Genomic DNA, 21,351 nt, shown 5'->3' with positions numbered 1-21,351 from the left:
CATGTTGCTAAGATGGAGCCTGGGGTTGCAACCATATGATATGTCAGTGCAGCACCGCAGTGGGAGTAGCAATGCCATTGCAGATGGGCTCTCACGACAGGGAATGGGGTGAGGTACACCCAGATAGAACTGACACTCTTAAGCAATGTTTCTCTAGGGGTACTTGAAAAACTTGCTTGAGTTCCCTGTGGAGGGAGAGATGTGATGACTAGGGAGTGATGGGTGAAGGCTGCCAGCCTAGTCAAATAAAATTTAATATATCATTCTATCAACTATATAAATAAATGTAAAATACAGGCTTGTGGTTTAAAATATAAGAAAACACTGTGAAATGTGGAACTGCAAAATATGCAACAACATTGCACTCTATTGGCCCAGTGAAGTATGTTGTATCCTTTCATGTTAGAATTTGGCCTGAGGGCAGCTGGATAAAGATTTCATGCCCATTGTTTTAATGCTAAGGTTTATGACTAGAATTTAGATATGTAAGGTGCTTTATTGCTTTAGGTTTTGTTAGTATATACATGTGAAATGTCTTCTATTGTTGTAAGTTTCTGTGCATGTGTTAGATTGCTAAATAATGCAGTTTGTGGCCTGAGAACTCAGACCAGGTGTTAAGATGATGCAATATGAATACTGGGAAAACCTAAGTGTCACAAATAATGTAATTCTGGGAGGGCCTTAGAGACATGTTTGTTAGTAATGTTTAAATACTATTTCTCACAAGAGACCTAGAAGCATTTTGATCTGGACATCTAACTTACCAGCACTGTCTATGCTCTTTATGTATGTAAGTAGGATTGTAGCACTGCGTTTTCTCTAAGATTAGCTAAAGATTATAAAGTTAGATTATGTATTTTTCTGTATAATCAGATCTTTCCTACAATATTATTTTAAGTTTCTTTATGATCTCTGAACTCTTAGATATCTCTGTGGTGTAGTAGATTTGTCTTGTGTTTTAATTATTTATTATTAGATATTTTTAAAACCTACCTGTGGCTGGTTTGTGTAGAGATGAAGTATGCTTTAGAGTACATTATATATTTATAGAGTGTACTGTCTAAGCTCTTCCAATAAGCCTTAGACTGTATAGTCACATTACCATTGGATATTAATATTGCACAGTAATAATTGGCCACCCTTTTAAGGGCCTTTTAGTAGCTGATATTATTAACTGCGTGGTGGCAGTAATTATTACCGTGTAGTCTGGGTAAATGGGCACAGCTGGAGAATCTGTGTCAGCCTTTCCCAAGAGTGTCTGTGAAGTTGTATAAATACTTATCTCAAAGTGTGTGTGTGTGTGTTGTGTCAGCTACTTGGGCAGGGACACGAAGCACTGGTTGGACAGAGAGGGTACTGGAGGTTCTATCTTGCCCAGTTTGGCTGAGACCTGGACCCTATAGCTGTGCCAGTGGGGAGTCGTATTGGTGACCTGGAGAGCAAGGGAGCAACCAGCTCCAGACTGACTGTCATCTCTGTGTGCACTTAAGGGAAATTTTACTTTACTGTGTGTATTAGTTATCCTTTTCTCACCTAGGAGATGACCTCCCTGGTGTTAGTGGTGAGGATTGAGGCTCCTTGATTGCTGGGCCAGGGCACAGTCATCACACATGTCACAGACCAGGTGAGGGCCTTGCATGTGTGATGAGTGAGTGGTGTTTGTCTTACAGATATGCAGAACCGCCATCAAGGCTGGTTTGGAAATGGCCTTGTATGCCAGACACAGGTCACCTATGATCAGTCTTTATGAGACTGAGTACAGGGACAGGGCTTTTAGCCAACCTGTATTGGACAGGTGTTACAGACCCTGGATTTTCCTGGTCAGGAACCTCTGTGGTCTCTCCAACTGCTGCATTTGCTTGGCAAAGTACATGCCAATGGAACCATTTTACTTGGTAATGCATCTGATAAGGGTGGAGTACAGGGATGTTGTAGACTCCTGGTTCCTGGATGTCATACCTGTATTTGTGAGGTGGGCCATGTAGTTAGCCTTCCGTACAATGGTACCCACATGGTGAGAAACTGTCAGGTTGCTACCAGCTTTGGTGCACAAATCGCCTCACACCTGATTGCATGCTCAGTACGTTATTACTATTATAAGTAGTGTGGATGGCATCTGCCACAACAGGGTGAATGATGCCTCTCCTGGCATTCAGTTTGCAGAAATGCTTCTTGTACCACTCATTAATTGGGTTAGGGCCTCTTGGAGGATGCTCACATCAGTAGGGGAATGTAAGGCAGTGGCCAGCTTGCAAGCATCTGTACATCTGATCAGCCACAGACCACTGCTTTGTCCTGTACCTCAGATACATATATCTCAAACAGTAGAGGATCCCAGATCAATCCTTGGGGAATACCACTTTGGAAGACTCTACTACTAGAGGTGGGTTCTACTACTTTGACCAAGTGAGTACTATCATTGGGCCAGTTAGCTACCCATCTGGTGACATACAGGTTGATGCCTAGTTGTGTAGGTGTATGTATCCTGGCCACCTGGGGATTATTGTGAGAGAATTGGGCTAGGTGAAGGTAGGCATTGTTCACCATCTTCCCCTTATTTTTGTGTTTGTTGACCACTTCAGAGAGTTCAACCAGATTTAACAGGCCTGATCTTCCTTTGACAATACCGTGTTGTGTGGGCTCAGGCATTTTGAGGTTGTCCTTGATTTTGCCTTCCATGCCCTTGCAGATCAGGCTAGTTAGACTGATGTGCATATGTTTGGATTGAATGGTGGATTGCTTCATCTTTGTGTATTGGGTTGACAGTGGCTGTCCTCTGTGCAGATAGAATAACATCTGTGCTCAGGATTTGGTTGACTACAGTGTGTAATGGATCTTAGAGCACATGCCTGTGTTCATGTAGGATGCAGCCAGGGATGGTATCAGGCCGATGGAGACTTGTGTATGGTGCCTTTGAGAGGGCATTATGGACCTGCTTCCTGATGATGAGGAAAGGGGGCAGGTGCTGTGCATGCACATGTGTACCAATGGGGGGGCAGTGGGTGATGTTTACACTTCAACTGCCTGCAGCAGGTTGCCTATATCTATGCCGTATGTGTATGTGGTGTTATTGACCACCACTACCGACCAGATTTGTGTGTTGCCTCTGGGATTGCAGACACATGTGTGGAAGTCCTAGTGATTGGCTTTGATGGAAGTGTCCAATATGTTCTCAAAGATAATCTTAGGGTAATTCACCAGTGACCTTATATGCTTGTGCAGACCAAGGTGAGATTGCTTCCAATAAGGCATCTGTTCCTTCTTGGCCCTGTCCAGCAATTATTTCCACCTATTATGGTATTTGTGTATTGCTGCTGTCCACCATGGACATTTACCCTACCTTGAGGGAGATGCTGTTGTCCTGTCAGGTATTTCTGAGCCCATACAGCTATGTAGGTGACCAGATAGTATTGTGGTATGGGCCTGGACACTACTTCTAGTTCCAACTGATGGGATGATGGCTGTAAAGCTACTTCTACCTCCTCAGAGGAGATTTATAGTCACTTGTGTAAAGTTAAATTTGTTTGACCCTGACAAGGGGGGGCAGGGGGAGATGGTGACCTGAACAGTGATGACTATGCGGTCAGATCTTCCCAAGGAGGATGACACTGTAGGAGTGCTACCATGGCTACTCATGTTGGTTAGGACCAGGTACAGAATATTTCCACCTATCATAAGAGTATTGACCAGCTGATCCACCTAATTGCAATTGACAAAACTGAGGAATCTCTGCATTCATGTTCAGGTGGCATAGGTCATGCACACTATGGTTGGGTAGTTGAAGTCACCCAGGAGCAGAGTAGACGATTGAATCCTAATGGATTCCAGCATGTCCCAATAGATGTGGTGGGTGTCTATAGTCATGGTTGGAGGCCTGTAGCTAGCTATGATTTGAGTAGGTGTTTTGTCAACTATTAACTGCACTCAGGATGTCTCCCATGCATCATACTGTTTGGCCAGCCTAGAGGTGTGTATGTGTATGATAATGTTTAACACTGCACCTCCTGTGGCTTTGCTGTGCTCAATTTGTGGTCTAAACGTATGATGGTATGAGTAGCCTGTCAAGGTTAGTGTGCTCTCCACAGCTGCAAAGCAGGTGTCAGTGATTTCACAAATTTTGGCATCCTACAGGACAAGGTGCACTTGCATTGACATGGGTTTCATGCTAAGAAACCTAGCGCCTGTTAGAGCAAGGCATCTGCACAAAGGCACACATCACTGGTGGGCAAAGGCCGGAAAATAGTATCACTTTATGTATATAGCTGAAACACACATAGTTGCCAGCAAAGACGATGTTGCATTCATAGGTTTACTCCACAGGATATGACATCTGACAAGCAAATGTATGCTATTATGTTATGACCTCAGTCTTTAATAGGTTGCCAGAGATGTGCTAAACAATACGCAATTGTATGAGGCATTGACTACTAATATGAGGCAGACATGTGGTCAGTCTGCAAGGGTCTATGTCATAACATCGAAGTGTTAAAACTTTGAATGTTATAACATCGAACAGTTAACATCAAAAACTGAGAATACTGAAGCTGCGGAACATCAAATTATTTTCCAGGGAAAGAATTTGGTGGGCCTTTTCTATGGTGCAATCTTGGAGTTGGTATATTTAACTAGGTGGGTTGTGGGGATCACAGCCCCCAAGTAAGACATAGTTAGTAGTGTTTGTGTGTTTCGTGTTGTGTACAGGTACAGTGATTTTTTTCCCTGGGAAAAAAAATCTCTGTTCTCAGTCTTCAGGGTTTTTAGCTTTTGATGTTACCAGTTCGATGTTATAACATTCAAAGTTTTAACACTTTGATGTTATGATATAGACCCGTCTGCAAAACTCTGGGCAGTTGTCAGGTATGGGCTCAGTATATAACATACAGTTCAACACACACTTCTGTTGTGTACTATGCATATACCCTATATACATCTCTTACATTTGTAAGACAAGCATATGTATCATAGTATCATTCACAGGTGACATATGAATATTTACATCATTTCAAATAGCTGGCCTAGCAGTGTCACACTAAGTATTGGACAACAGACACTCCAGTAGTTGTCATACATGAGCTGACCTTTGCTGGGGTGACTCAGAGGCCAGAGATGTGATCCATGTCACTGCAGACAGGGCTAGCAGGAATGTCCATAGGTGACAGACAGCAGCATGTGAGTCCAGCAGGTCTTGTTGCAACCTAGTGTTTAACTTCCTATTTGACATTATTGCATCCCCCCTTCTGCATTCCATTACAAACGTACATGATTGACATACCTGTTATAGTGCTGAAGAGTTTCCTCAGAATAATGCAAATAGTTAGGTTTGTGAAGTCACAGTCTGTCTTTGTGTAGATGGGTTCAGACCTGTGTTGCATAGGCAGCAGCTTGCCATTTGTAGTTAATCCTCATGAGCAGGTGATGGCCTGTGCACCAATTGATGTCTCCCACTTGCTGCTTGCATCCAGAACAGCTGTATTGTCTTTCCACTAGACAATGCCATAGCAACAAAGTGCTATAATTAAGTCCTTCATGTGAAACTTGCCCCTTTTCCTTGTCCATGTGGAGGACATTATGGGGGTTTGGGGGCTACAGCTTCACAGACGGTAGGTGGAAATACCTTTCAGGACAAGGCATGTAGAGACATCCCAACAACATGGGGGACAAAGCTCCAGAATTGGGTACAAATTGTAAATATTGCTGTTATAGACATAGAGGATTGCTAGATTAACAGGGTTTGTCATCTGACAGTGATATGTCTCTAACATACCTCTTAACTGTCCAGTTGTCCACAGACTGCCATAGGTTTGCCTATTATGTTTGGTCTGTTCCTTAGACAATTTCTGTTTTTGAGAAATCAGTAGGATAATGTGAGGATTGTAGTCAGTAAATGTTGGCATCCAACTTTCAGGGATGTTATGTTACAATAAAGCCTGTAACACCAGCAACTGTTTCAGTTTATAACACCATTATGTGAGATGACCCTCTTTTTGGCCCCCTATCCCCCAAGTATTTAATGCTTTGTCCAGATGTCTTGCAGTAAGAGGTTCAGTGGTATGGTATATCATTATTTAGTGACTGTACTCCTGATATCATCCCAGTGACTTAGCAGACTCCTGGAAGTGGTATGCCACAGTGGCCATTAATATGGTCCCACACTCTGGACATTCTGTGGAAATCTCTACAGTCGAGAGTTATGTATGTCTGGCCATTATTAACAGAGCACCAAGACTGTGTAGCAGTGTTGTGTGTAAATGTTTGTTGGGCAGAGTAGGAAGAGTAGCAGATGTGAGTGTCATAGATCCTTTTCTATCTGACTGTGCATGCTGCTACAGTTGTTGGTGGTCTATCAGGTGTATATGTTTGTAGAGGCAGATTGAGAGATGTCCTGTAAGACTTCAGGATTCCGAGTAGACTGTGGGTTGGGCCAGTATATCTCGGTTAAATGTGTGACTGGCAATCAGGATATGTTTGTTCAGTCATTCTACTCTAGAGTTCATTTGGGGTACTGGAATGTTGTTGTGACTGTGGTGCAAATGGTTGTGGGTGGACTATTTCTCACCAATATCTGCTTTTCCCTACAGTTCCATTCCTGTAGTACATGATACAAATGGAAGTACATGGGAAATTCCTCAGAGCAGATTTGGGGTAGTATTGTGTTGGTCTTACTGTGGTTCAGAAGGTGCTAGGTGAAATGGTTTGCAGCTCTCACTGTTTTTCTGTTCTGTTACATGATTGCAGTCATACCGCTCCACTGTCCAGATGTATAGACACTGTCCAGATGGGTGGGTCATATGTTTGGTCCATTCGCCATAACAGTAGAGGATTTCTGACAAATCACTGGGATGATGTGAGCATTGATATCAGTAAATGATGACAATCGTTTGTGTTTCAGACCTGCAATCTATCAGGAATTGTATGTTAAATCAAACCATACTACTCTAGCAGACTTCTACGCGTATAACAGCCATATTTCAAAGATGTCACTATTGTTTTCCCTTTATCCCCCCACTTTGTCTGGCTTTTTGCAGATGTCTTGCAGTAAGAGGTTGGTGATATATATATATATATATATATATATATATATATATATATATATATACATATATATATATAATATATATATATATATATATATACACACACACATATATATTTATATATACATATATATATATATATATATATATATATATATATATATATATATATATATATATATATATATATATAGATATATGTATATGTATACATATATATATATACATATATATATATATTTACTGTAGTATGGTCGAACTGGCCCCACTGAATGATGAGCTCATCGATCTACATACACCAAAACGACAATGTCAACTTCTGACATTGTCTAAATATGACTCATCTTCATCCTCGAAATGGGCTTTAACATGGGTCAAGATAGGGGCAAGCTTCATACTTCGACAATGTCAGGCTTGACATTGTCATTGTTTGGTCTCCGGATTTCAACTAAAGTGCTATGGATATATATTTTTCCCTTATAGTAAATGACTGTAGTGAATGATATGCTTGTTAAATCATTTCAGATCCCTATAGCTCAGATGGTGTAAAGGTACATTGCTGTGATTGTAGTGCACAGGGTCTAGGGTTCTAGACTTGGAAATGACTTTTTCATTAATGTTAAATTACCAGAATGCATGATATGTTTGTAAAAGCATTACAAATTCCAACAGCTCTGATGGTGTAGTGGTAAGTTGCTGTGACTGTAGTGCCAGCATCCTGGATCTGAGACTTGACAGGGCTTATTAGTTTTTACTGGGCAGAACAAAGGCTGATAGAGACAGAGTGATTAAGACACTTTTAAGCAGTTGTAAGCAGGTTTGCACAGTTTTGCCCAGAGCTAAGCTATGCTAAAAGATGGTTATGTCTTCTTAGCTTCACTTCACATACTCAGGCTAGAATTTGGTACAGCTACATCTGGGATATTTACAAACTGCTGGAGCATGGTTGTCCCAAGCATCTTGATTCCACTGGGCCAAGAGCGCCCCCTTCCTCCGCTTTAGGTTGGCATAGTGATGCCACACCTGCTCACCAGTTCAGGGGATGCCAGTGACATTGGTGAGATTGTGTGCCAGATGGTCCCAGGCCTCCGCTTTATACCGTGAGACCTGGTACTGGCCCTGCAGCAGTCTGTTGTTATGGTTTGCTACAAGAAACCCAGCCATGACTCTGGACTCCAAAATGCTCCAGCCCTGCACCCGAAAGCGCAAGCCTTCACCAACATCTGACATAGTTCCTACTCAGATCAAGCTACAACAGATCCTGGCTGCATTCCCACCTGTGCCATTTAAATAATGCTATATTCCCACCCTTTGCTGTTATTGGCCCATTTTGAAAATGCTGAGCTCAGCTAAGCAGTGTGCAAACCTGCTAAGACAATTTAAGCATTGCTTAAAGTGGTAATTGCTGAGCACTGCTTAACAGTGTGCAAATCAACTTAGCTGAGCTGACTGCTGCTTAGCATTTATGTCTAAGCAATGCTTAAACCAGCTAGGCATAGCTGAGTGCTGCTAACCATTGCTCACTTTTCATTTTTAGAAAATATTAGAATAATGACTTCATTAATCATTACTGACATAGCAGTAAGTGTATATGATTTACTTTACATGATGTCCCTCTATGTGCCTTCATTACATTATCATGCAGTGTGACTATATTGTATGGGACACTTGTGTATGCATGGGAGATTTCACATGTTATATGCACTAGCCCTTCCATTTTAGACCAGCTACATTACCCTGGTTGACAAATATCAAATACTACATAAATTAAAATAAAAATAATTTTAACACTGCTTTCCCGTGTAAAAATAAAGTGCCTGGCTGGGTACTCAAACTGTGAATGCCTGCATGCAAAGTCAGGTCTCTAACCAATATGCTGTCTCAGCGTTAAGATTTTAGCTGTATATTTTTATTTATATCCTATTGGATGTTTAAGCAATGCTGAGCAGAGGGCCATAATGTGCACAGCCGCTCAGCTACGCTTAAACATACCTGAGAATGGAAACTGAAAGCACTTGCAAAGTGCCATATGGCACTTTGACAATGCAGAGGGTGTGGGACAGTACCTGTTACACACCCCCTGTATTGCTTCCTATCCGTATGTCCTGCTTTCAGTGTCCCTGGACACTAAAAATGCTTTGGAAGCACTGTACGGCACTTTGACAATGCAAGGGGTGTGTGACAGAACCTGTCACACAGCCCCTGCATTGATTTCTTGCTCCCCTATCTATTCCAATGTCCGCAGCCACTGAAATGCTTTTAAAAAGTGCCATACGACACTTTCTGAGTGCAGGGGGCATGTTAGATGTGCGTGCACTACTTAAACATGCCCCCTGCACTCAGTGGTATTCATGTCCATTTAGCATTATCAGTAGCACACCTTCATAAATATGCGTGCTGCTGTTAAAGCTAAGGGTAAATGGACATGGTTCACTCCATGCAGGAATAGCACTATTTCTGCATGGAGTTTATTGAATCTTGGGGAATGTCTAGAGCTACAAGTTTTTCTATTGTCTTGGAGAGCAGTAATGACTAGGTCTAAAATGGAAAAGCGCTTAGTTGTTTTACGACTTCCAGATCTCAGCAAACATCTGAGAAGTGTGTATTTTTAACACAGAGATGCTAGTTTCTATTAGCCTGGGAACTGAGGGCAGGTGACAAAGAGTGATGCCATCCAAGCTGATCCAGCAGTAATGTTTGATATTAATTTAAGAACTCTCTCAGAGAGAGACTTTGCATTTTGTATTTTGTCTTGCACCTAAAAACATCCATTCAGCACTTCTGTCTGTGTGCTGCTCTGTAAGTAAGTTATTTAGGGCATAGTATATTTTAGATATAGATAGGAATATAGAAAATATTAGTTTAGATGTTTTCTGCATTTATTTGAGACTGCCCTGCAATGTTGTTTTAAAATATTTCCTGCCATTCTGAACTCTGTAGTTTCTGTGTTGATTGAGTATTGTCTTATTCTTTTATTATTTATTATTAAATATATTTAAACCTATCTTTGTAGCTGGTTTGTTTGGAGATATTTAATCTCTTAGAGTACATGGATATTTATTTGGTGACACTGTACAGGCCACTCCTAAATAGCCTTGCAAGTCTTGGTCACACTTACCATTTGTATAATAGTAACATTACACAGTAGGATCAGTCACCCTTTGGGAAGGGCCTGAAAGTAGCTGATAAGGGGTTCTGGTGTTAGTGATAATTATATTATGGTCTGGGCATAAGGGGGCATAGCTCATAAACCTGTGCCAGCATTTCCCAGGTGTGTGTATAAATCAAACCTCAAAGTGTGTGTGTGTGTGTGTGTGTGTGTGTGTGTGTGTGTGTGTGTGTGTGTGTGTGTGTGTGTGTGTGTGTGTGTGTGTGTCAGCTACTTGTGCAGGGACAAGAAGCACTGGTTGGACAGAGAGAGTGTTGGGAAGACTTGGCTTGGAACCCTAGCTAAGGACTCAACTCTATAGCTGTGCCAGTGGGAAGTCTTATTGAGGATCTGGAGAAAGAGGGAGAAACCAGCCTCAGACTGACTGTGATCACTCTCTGCTCTTAAGGGAAATTGCACTTGACTGTGTGTGTAATTGTAATCCTCCCATTATGTACATCCCCCACCATTGCCAGTGGTGAGGACTGAGGCTCCTTGATTACTCGGCCAGTGCAGGGGTATCACATATATATATGTATTTGGATATATAAAGTCGAAGTCAAAGTCAAAAGTAACTTTACTGTCATTTAAATCTAGACAAGTATAGATTTAACTGAGATTCTAATCAATTAGCTCATCATGGGTTAGACAAAAAAGAAATCACATACATAGAAAGACATAATTTAAAACAACATATAATAGTACTACCACCGTCTTATAAATCAACTCTGCACTTACATATACAGTCACATATATTCCTAGAAACACACACTTGCTAAGATACTAAAAATACACAACTATCAGCAAAGTCCAATAATAGTATTGCATGTGAACCATGTACAACATTATGGGTGAGTAAACACATAGCAGTAGCAGCTGAAGAAAAAATATTGCACCTGGGTTAGTAGTGTACATTTTAATGGTTGGCTGGGCTTAAATAATAGATAAAATAATATTACACATTGAATGGGAAGTCCCAACTTCCTGACCTATCAGTAATCAGAGCTAATGTTGGAATTAAGAAGTCTGATCACCTTCGGATAAAAACTGTCTTTGAATCTAGTTGTCCTGCATTGAATACTGTGATATCTTTTACCCTTTGACAGGCTCATAAAGAGACTGTTTGCAAGATGAGTTGCATTATTTAGTATATCGGTGGCTCTCTTTAGACTCCTTGATGTATAACGAGCCTGGATTGTGGGCAGACTAGTGCCAGTTATCCTCTTGGCAACTCTCACCACTCTTTTCAGGGATTTCTTATCTGTGATCAAACAGCTCCCATACCATCCCAAAAAGCTGGATGCTAGGATGCTTTCAATTGCTGATCTGTAGAAGGTAGAAAGTGCTGACAATGGTAGTTTTACCTTTTTGAGTCTTCTCAAAAAGTGGAGACATTGTGTGCTTTTATCACTATGTGGCAGGTGTTCCCAGATCAAGAGAGATCATCATAGATATGAACTCTGAGGAATTTGGTACTGCTTCCCCTTTCCACAGTTTCGCCATTGATCAAGAGCAATATATGAGGTGTTTGCCTCTTCCTGTAGCCTATGATGATCTCTTTTGTTTTACTTACATTCAGGTCAAGGTCGTGTCTTATACACCGGGCAATTAGTGCGTTAACCTTTTCTCTATATGCCCTCTCATCCCCTCTCCTGATGAGATCCATGTCTGTGGTGTCATCAGCAAACTTGATGATATGATTTGTACTGAAGTTTGTTGTGCAGTCATGAGTTAGGGTAGTAAAGGATAGGGGGCTGAGAACACAACCCTGAGGAACACCTGTCTTGAGTGTTATGCTCCTAGAGGTATTCTTGTCCACACAAGCCTTGTGTGGCCTGTTAATCAAAAAGTCCAGGATCCAATTGCAGAGGTGTTTGCTGATGCTGAGATGTACTAGCTTATTGATCAATTTCATAGGAACAACTGTGTTAAATACTGAGCTAAAGTCAATGAATAGCATTCTCACATAGCTGTCCTTGCTGTCCAGATGCTCAAGTGCAAGATGCAAATCGACCGCTATTGCATCAGCCATGGATCTGTTCTCCCTGTAGGCAAACTGCAGTGGATCAAAAGCTGATGATAGTTCTGCAGACAGGTGTTTCTTGACTAGTCTCTCAAAGCATTTCATAACTGTTGATGTTAGTGCAACAGGCCTGAAGTCGTTCAAGCTGGAGGATGAGTTTTTTTGGGCAGAGATGATATTCATTTCTTTGTAACATGACTGGACCTTCATCAGGCCAAATGAGGTGTTAAATATATCCATGAGTACTGTGTGGGTCTGCACAAAACTTTAATGCCTTACCCAAGATAATATTTGGACCGGCCGCCTTTCTGGGATTGACTTTCTGTAGTACACGTTTTACTTCCATTGGGCTAAGGCTGAGTACTGCATCATACCACTCTGTGTGTAACCTTTGCACATTTGTGGTGTTCCTCTCCTCATATCTTCCAAAATGTATTCAGCCTGTCTAAGAAGTCAGTGTTATCATTACATTGTGCAGCTCTCATTTTAAAGTCTGTAATTTGCTGTATACCCTGCCACAACTGTCTGGAATCCCTCATGTCCTTGAAGTGGTTTATTACCTTCCTCCCATATTCCCTTTTAGCCTTTTTTATGCCTTTCTTCAGGTTTGCCCTTGCAGCACTTAAGGCTTCCCTGTCATTTGCCCTGAAGGCTGAATTTCGTGCCTTCAGAAGATCATATAACTTACTTGTAAGCCATGGCTTTTGGTTAGCTCTTGTGATGATGCTTTTGATCTCTGTGACATCATCAACACACTTTATGATGTAAGCTATCACTGGTTTGGTGTATTCATCTGCGTCGATGTGCTGGACTGTTGTGGCTACCTCCTTGAAAATACTCCAGTTAACACATTCAATCCTGGAGAGTTCATAATGCTCCCACTGGCCAAAGCCTGTTCTCTTTCACTGTAGGTTTCTCCCTGACCATAGCAGGTTTATAAGCAGGCACCAGCATGATAGAAAGATGATACAAACTGCTGAGTTATGGATACTGCACTTCTTTGTAGGCTTGCTTTATATTGGTGTACTTTTTATCCAAGGTACTTCTACCCCTTATTGGAAAGTTTATATGCTAGTAGTAATGGGGCAGTACTGACCTTAGATCAGCCTGATCAATATCACAAGCTATCACATGAGCAAACTCAGGGTGTTTATTCTGCATGTCACAGGTAGACGGGTACCATTTTCTGAACACCTTATTTGTGTTAGAAGTAGATATACTTATATATACTTAGTTTGTGTTATTGTGTCCATCCATAAGAAAGCTCATTTAATTACACCCCTCTCTAAATCAGTTTATATACTTATAAAAACTTTTTTTCCTGTGAGCTTCTCAACTTAATTCCCCAAATCACTGGAAAAAAATGGAAGATAAACCTACTTGTTTCACTTCTGTTGCCACCCTCTTAGCACTTGGTATCTTTAAGCAATATAGAAATTGCCTTATGCTTACAGATAATGAACTCTTACTTCACACAAAGAATTCTGTCTGAAAGGAGTTCAAATATTTAACTAATCTGATGGCTTTCCTTTCAAGAAAATCATAGATTGTGAACAACACACAGTTCCACCACAGTCTAAACAAAAATCACCCAAAATGTCTTATCGCTTATGCTGAGGCTGAAAAACACTTTTACCAAAGCCTACTAGGTATAGGAAGGCAAGGTCCAAGTGACAATGAAACATTTCTTTCATGCAGACCTACACCAAAGTACCAAGAAGAGTTAAATCACTTCATATCTGTTACTCCAAACTACTGAACTAACAGAAATGTCTTAATGCAGGAGGACTCTATATTTAGGCACACAAATTTGCCACTCACTGGGATACACAGAGAAATGGTTATAGTGAGCTTCCTTCCAGTCACACGGATCTGTATCATCACAAGGGCTATAAAAATAATTACACCAGACAAATATGACTGTTGCAGTAGTGGACCAGGTCAGTGTGAATTATGTGGGACAGAAAACACTGTGGGACATGCAGAGAGGCATGTCAAAACTCCTAAGCATCTAAAAAATGCAAGCAAGACACTTCTGATCTTGAGATCTTCCTTCTCCATGAATAATTTCTAACTAGAAAGAAAAAACAATTGGCTTCAACAATTCATTGAATAGTTGGTATCATTTAATTCAGATCTAGTATGTCTCATTATGGGATGAGTTGCATGACAGTGAAACCACAAGCAACAACCAGTAATAAAAAGGAAAGAAAGAAGTCTTCAGAGTCGAGTGCCTCAAAAAGGCTTTATTTATAATAACACATGTTGAGTGCTTTTGTCCACAGGTAATAGGAATTCTTCAGAACAATATAGGTTGCAGCAGACTGAATTTTTATACCTGTGAGTGGCAGCCTCAAATAATTAATGACATCATCACCTAATTAACTGTTCAACCCCTCTCTATCACAAACAAGTGTCACCTTTTAAAACCTTTTAAAACTAGTTAAGACAACATAAACACACATTTTCATTAGAATAATGTGTTGGCAGTTCACAATAACATAATGTAACTATAAAACCTCTCTAAAACAAAATACTTAGCCTTTCAACTGTTTAAGCATTGTGAACAGAAGAAATGTTTTCAGACCATTGGTGGCTGTCTCATTCAAAATAGTAAGATGCCTTTAATCTAAGCAAGTTAGAGATGGAAACACAGTCATTGAGTCCTGGGAGTTGAATGGCATTGGTTTTAAGTTGCCACTTCAATTCCTGGAATTCGCAGTAGTCATCCAGAAGACCAGCTCATTCCCTTAGTTGTGCCTGGTCAATAACAGTGAATTTAAATGTATGTTCCGGGTTTGACATGTTGGGCCAAAGCATTGTGTTCATTCTCCTTTCTAATGTCATATTGATGCTTGTAGACTCTCTTAGCTTTCCCAATATAGAATACAGAACAATCAGAGCAGAGAGCTAAATAAATCACTCCCCTACTGTTACACGTAAATCTATTTTGGAAATAAATCTTTCCAAAACCGAGCACTGTGACAAAGGGCCCTTCCATCATGAGCCTACAATAATTGCAGCTCCCACATCTATCCATCTTCCCCATTTGTTTAGTAAAATTCAATCCTTCTAATAACACCTTAAAGCAAGAGGCTTTTTTGTAGACCACCCTGGGATTTGGTCCTACTAACTCATGATCTTCACTATCAACAGTAAAACCAGACCAGCTTCTTTCTACTATTTCTTTCAGGCCATCAAATTGGTTGGTAAAGGGCAGTACCAACCCACACTCAAAGCCACCCCGATACACCCACATCACTACTTTTTCCATTTCTAGCCATGTGATTGGTCCCTTGCCCCTTTCCTAGAAGTGGAAAAAATTGTCCCGATGTCCTTTTCCTGGTTACCTCTCTGAAAATGTTATTCAAAAACCCATCTGGGTATCCTCTTCTCTGGAACATTAATTTCAAGACAGATATTTCTACCTGAAAAATCATCATCCCTGGGCACCATCCTGGTAATCCTGACACACTACCCTTTGACTATTAATTTCTTCTGGTGTGTAAGGTGCATGCTGTCAAAATGTAAATAAGAGTTGGAATAGCTGGGCTTTCGGTAAATGTTAGAGTCAAATCCTTTCTTCAAAACATTATTTTTAAGGGTAACATCAAGAGAATACACTGTGTTCCCCTGTACATCCATAGTGAAAGTAAGAAAATTGGATGCAGAATGTATGTAGTTAAAGAATTCATACAATTTTGAATCAGTATCAACCCAAAATAGGATCATGTCATCCAAAAAATGGCCGTAAAATATCCAGCAATCTTTAAATTCAGAATTAAGCACATAGGTATTTTACCATTCTGACAAGACTGTATTGGCAAAAATAGGGGCACAAGCTGCCCCCGTGTCCATACTCATCTTCTGTCTGAAAACCTGCCCCTCAGATATTAAATAGTTGTTAGTTAATACTATTTCCATCAAGGCCCTGAGAATGTCTACCCTATTGTTTCTTAAATTTGTGTCGTTTCCAATATATTCATGAAAGCATTCTAATTCAGTCTGGTGAAGTATAACTGAGAAAAGGTCCTGGACGTCTGTAGTTACAAATGTCAGTTCTTCCCAATATAAATCATCAGTGACCCTAGTTAATTTTGAATGAGACAGTCACCAATGGTCTGAAAACATTTTTTCTGTTCACAATGCTTAAACAATTGAAAGACAAACCTCTGGATTCAACAAACTCCATGCAAGAATAAGACTATTCTTGCACTGACTGGTTTGTGTCCATTTAGAACAGCAGCAAGCCTTGAATATTCATGAAGGTGCACTGCTGTACTTCCTATATGAACACGAACCATGAACGAGTGCAAGGGACATGTCCAAGTAGTGCACAGACACTAAACACACCCCCTACACTCAGAAAGTGCCATAAGGCACTTTATAAGCTGAACTGTCATAATATTATAGATTTACTCTAATAATATGCCAGTATTTCAGTGTCCGCAGACACTGAAATGAGATAATGATCCTTTCAGTGTCCGTGGACATTGAAAGAAATATCGACATAAAGAAAGCAATGCAGGGGATGTGTGACAAGTTCTGTGACACACCCCCTGCATTGCTAAAGTGCTGTACAACATCTCTGCAGCCTGCTAAAGCAGGAAATGTTTGCAAATGCACACATAATGATGGATAAATCCCCCAAAAGTGACAAAACACACATATAGCCCTCACAAACATAGAAAGTTGATACAGAACAGATCATGCATTAGCATGAATTACAGAAGGGTAGAAGTCTGAAAGCAAATGTATGCCAATATTCCCTTACAGCAGTGAATGCTGACAAAGGCACAAATGATGGGGGGAATAAATAATAAATTAGGGACACGCCTGAAAAACTCCCCTCGTACACTTAGAAAGTTGATAGACAATAGGATATGTATTAGCAGGAGTCCCTGAAGGATAGAAGCCTGAAAGCCAAATGAATGTCATTATTTCATGATTGCAGTCCTCAATGTGTTGACAGAACACGGCAAGACTTACTTATATAACATAATAATTTAAAAATAATATAAATGTTTTTCAAGCCTAAGGAATGTTTAAGCATAGCTAAGCGGGTGTGCACATTATGGCTGTCTGCTTAGCATAGCTTAAACATCCCCTAAGAGATAAATGCAAATACACAGGTGACATTTCCAACCTGAGATAGTGTAGTAGTTAGAGTCCTGGCTTTACATGCAGGAGTTCATGGTTCGAGTACTAAAACAGGCAACTTATTTTTCTATGGGAAAGTAGATTTAAAATTATTTTTGTAAACTTAAATTATGTAGCAACTGTGTTTTGACAACCAGGGTACTGTAACAGGTCCAAATGTGAGATATCAGTCTAGAAAAGATGTGAAACCCTCATATAAACACAAATGCTACATGCAGTATAGTCACACAAGAACATAATTTAATGAAAGCACATAGGGGATGTTATGGAAGGTAAACATAAAATTATTATATGTCAGTAATGAGGAATCAATCCCACAATCCTAATACTTTATAAAATTAAATGTGAGCAATGCTAAGTAGTGCTCAGCTATGCTAACCTGGTGTAAGCATTGCTTAAATGTTAATGCTAAGCAATAAGTAGCCCAGTTAAACGGATGTGCACTTTGGTAAGCAGTGCTCAACATCTATCCCTTTAAATACTGCCAACCTTAGTGAAGCGGGTTTGCTGGTCACTTAGCTTAGCTCAGCATATTCAAAATGATCCAATGACTGCAAAGGGTGGGAATTTGGCTCTATTTAAACCTTGCAGGTGGGAATACAGCCATAACCAGTTGTAGCTCATCCTTGCAGGCACTATAGTTGGTGTAGGAGAGGGTTCACACTTTCGGGTGCAATTCTGGGGTATTCAGGAGTCCAGGGTCATGGTTGGACTCCTAGTAAAAGACCATGATGAGAGACCACTGCAGGGCCAGTACCAGGGCTCCCAATACAAAGCAGAAGCCTGGGCCCATCTCACACTTGATCTTACCAGTGCTACTGGCATCCCTTGAACTGGTGAGCAGGTCTGGCACCATTTTGCTGACCTCAAGCATAGGAAGAGGGAGCTAAGATGCACTGGCAAAGAATGTCCCAGAAGTGTGCAAGTATCAGTATCAATTAGTGTTCACCAAAGTCCAGCCTGTGTATGTGGATTGATAGGTATGCATAACTGTTTCTTTATCCCCTGTACAGCTACAGACTAGAGGGCTGCAAACGTAGATGCCCATGCCAGCAGGTTGTAAGGCTGCACTGGGAAGCTGGTGAGTACAAATCTAACCTGCAGTATTCTGGGCAAATAAATAGAAAGGACTAGAATGTCAACTGCCAGTAGGTTAAAATGTATACTGTGTGTAATGAATAAATGAGATGTTAGCATGGGAATACTAATGTACAGGATATGTATCAATAAAAGCACCAGTACCCTTCTATAAAACTAAAACCCCCAGACTGTTGTTTACTTTGGTATGTGATAGCATGAATCTAAATGTGTACAGGTTCTGCACAGCAACTATGGCTCTGACAGCATGAATTCATTGAGGCTCATCTGACAAAGATTGTGGAGCTGTAACACAGGAGAGCAACTATATGAAATGTTCCATTCACCAAGATCTGATCCTTGAATAGTAATCTGTAGACTATTATACTGTATCCCCTACAGCAGTGCTTAGTGTTAACCACTGGTTTCCAGATTGCTCTTGTACTGTGTATTAATGATTCCACTTTGTAATTTCAAAATACTAAAATCTATAATTTCAGTATTTCGAAACCACAAAGCCGAAAACCCAACCACAATTCATAAACTCGAAAACACACAACCGCAAAATTCAAACTCCCGCACCTACGCAACACAAGCAGTACACACATAAACGCACACAAAACTCCCCCCACAATCAAACAAATACATCTAAACTATGTGTAAGCAGGGGGCAAGCCCCCCCCTGTGCCCTCACCCCCTCACTTATATATTCTAACTCCGAGATGGCACAAACAGAAACACAAATGAAACTCACACACATACATCTTACAGTCCGTCAAACACACACATAACAGTCACAGCACACACTTACACACACTAAACCCCTAACCAACATACTTACGCACACAAACTTACCAAAACTAAACCAAAACATCCAAATACAACAGCACCGGAAGCAGACATTCAAAATATCTGTGCTTCGGTATTTTGAATTTCATGCTTCTGCCGGTTTCGGAAAAGTGAGTCCGCGTCTTTGTAAGTTTGAAATACTGAAATTTGAGATTTCAGTATTTCGAATTTACAAAGTGGATCCGTATCAATACTCAATCTGCCATGCACAAGTGTCAGAATTACAAGGTCAGATTGTCCAACCAAAACAGTATTAGGCAGAAAACAGTCAAGCAACAAGCAGCAGTTCCTCAAAAGCTCATTGTGTTGAAACACAGCTTTGTACCTTTCTGGACAAACAAGCATGTTTCAAATCCCGAGAGTGGCAGTAAGCTGTATGCATAATCTCACCCAAGAATATGTGAATATGTGTAGAAACAGTCAGGCAGTGTTAACAGAAATTTCCTCCCCAGGTCTGCCAGGTAAGGAAATGTTTCTATTAGCCATAAGAAGGCTGTACTAATACACTGTGTGTACAACACTGCCACTGTCCAACTCCAAGGCTGCAAATGACAGCAAGATAAGTACATACACCAAGTGGTTTCTCCTGATAAATGTCCCATAAGTGTCACATTATCATGGCTAGTGGTCACCACTGCCAATACCCAGGCTGACAGATAGAAATTCAGGCAGAGCATGATAGTAGCACACACACACACACACACACACACACACACACACACACACACACACACACACACACACACACACACACACACACAGCATGAGTGCAGGGGACCCCTGTCAGTGTCACATATGTAATTTTGAATATGTGTAGAAATGGGTAGTGTTAGATATTCCCTCCACAGATCTGCGAGGTAAGAAAATGTATGTATTAGTTTTAAGAAGGCTTTAGTAATACACTGTGTACAACCTTCTACTGCCCAACCCCAGGCATGTAAAGTGAGGTCATACCTGGAGAGTAATGAATACAGTAATGATCAGTACAGTTGTGAACAATCAAAGCCTATACAGTTGTTAATTGATATCGCTCTCTCTCCCCCACCCTATATGTACCAATAATTCATACACATAATCAACGGGTATGTTTTTCTCCAAAATTAGTGTTGGGACATGTGTCCTATTGTTCTACAAATATTGAATCATTTGATTATTAATGTTCCCCATTCAAATACTATCATTGGTGGCCTTTTGCTATCAATGTATCCTGCATGTCGTTATGATGCCTACTGTTGTTTCATTTATGCATGTGTTCTGTTTGCTATGCAACTGTTTCAAATCTGTTGGTTTGGGTTAATTGGAATACCCATGCATGCTGTTAAAACTAATTTTCAAATGTTTTGTTCATGACTAACCAACATGTTTTGTAAAACCTCAACACCATAGAATGTCTGGGAAGGCAGATCCCAGCAGATCCACCTGTCTCGCCTCATCTGGCTATGGAACCAGGCCCCAACAAGTCTGAGACCCAACCAGTGATGTACTCATCTGCTGGTTCTGCACCACCTTTGGGTGGAACTGACTCAGGGGATGCAGTCCATCACCTCCGGGAGTGGGCGTGGACTGGAAACTGTTACCCATAGCTGGTCTGGGGTTTGGTGCTTAGCGCCATACTAAAGGAGTTTGTTGGACAGCTGTGCCAGATTGAGAGCCACTTTGTGCATCTTGAGGGTCAGCCTGCCCCTCCTGTCCAGTCCCTAGCACAGCCACCTTTGGAGCCATGAAGGTGCAGTGGTGACTGCCCATGGGTGGGGACCTCACCCCACGGTATCCATTTGGGGACTCATGGGCATCTGATTCCCAACCACCCTCCCTGTCCAAGGTGCTCACCTCTCACATGTGTCATATACCACCCCTGTCTGCTGTCTTGTCTGTCTTCCTCCCCAACTTACCTCCTCAAATATACCTACTATTCTTCCCCAACATCCCACTCTCACCTTAAAAAAAGGGCATCTGCCCCCCTCAAAAAAAATTATGCCCCATACATGGCTATCCATTTCGCACACATGTCCACTGGACACATGTAATCTGGTTCAACTGGCTTGACAACACATTACTGT

The 21,351-nt window shown here is 40.9% G+C and overlaps 1 protein-coding gene across 1 annotated transcript in view; it reads right to left on the bottom strand.

The window, feature by feature from the left end:
* Nucleotides 1-11,577, bottom strand: part of LOC122808182 (scavenger receptor cysteine-rich type 1 protein M130-like) — a 650,469-nt gene extending 638,892 nt beyond the window's left edge. The window contains exon 1 of the mRNA XM_044079150.1: nucleotides 11,547-11,577. Within this exon, the coding sequence (XP_043935085.1) occupies nucleotides 11,547-11,577 (31 nt within the window). The remainder of the gene's footprint in view (nucleotides 1-11,546) is intronic.
* Nucleotides 11,578-21,351: the final 9,774 nt, after the last annotated feature.

Source organism: Protopterus annectens, chromosome 8.part0, assembly GCF_019279795.1.
Source record: "Protopterus annectens isolate FY-2018-M chromosome 8.part0, PAN1.0, whole genome shotgun sequence".
Classification (NCBI taxonomy): Eukaryota; Metazoa; Chordata; order Ceratodontiformes; family Protopteridae; genus Protopterus; species Protopterus annectens.
The sequence above is the reverse complement of the archived record's forward strand: the minus strand, read 5'-3'. Positions and strand labels throughout refer to the sequence as shown.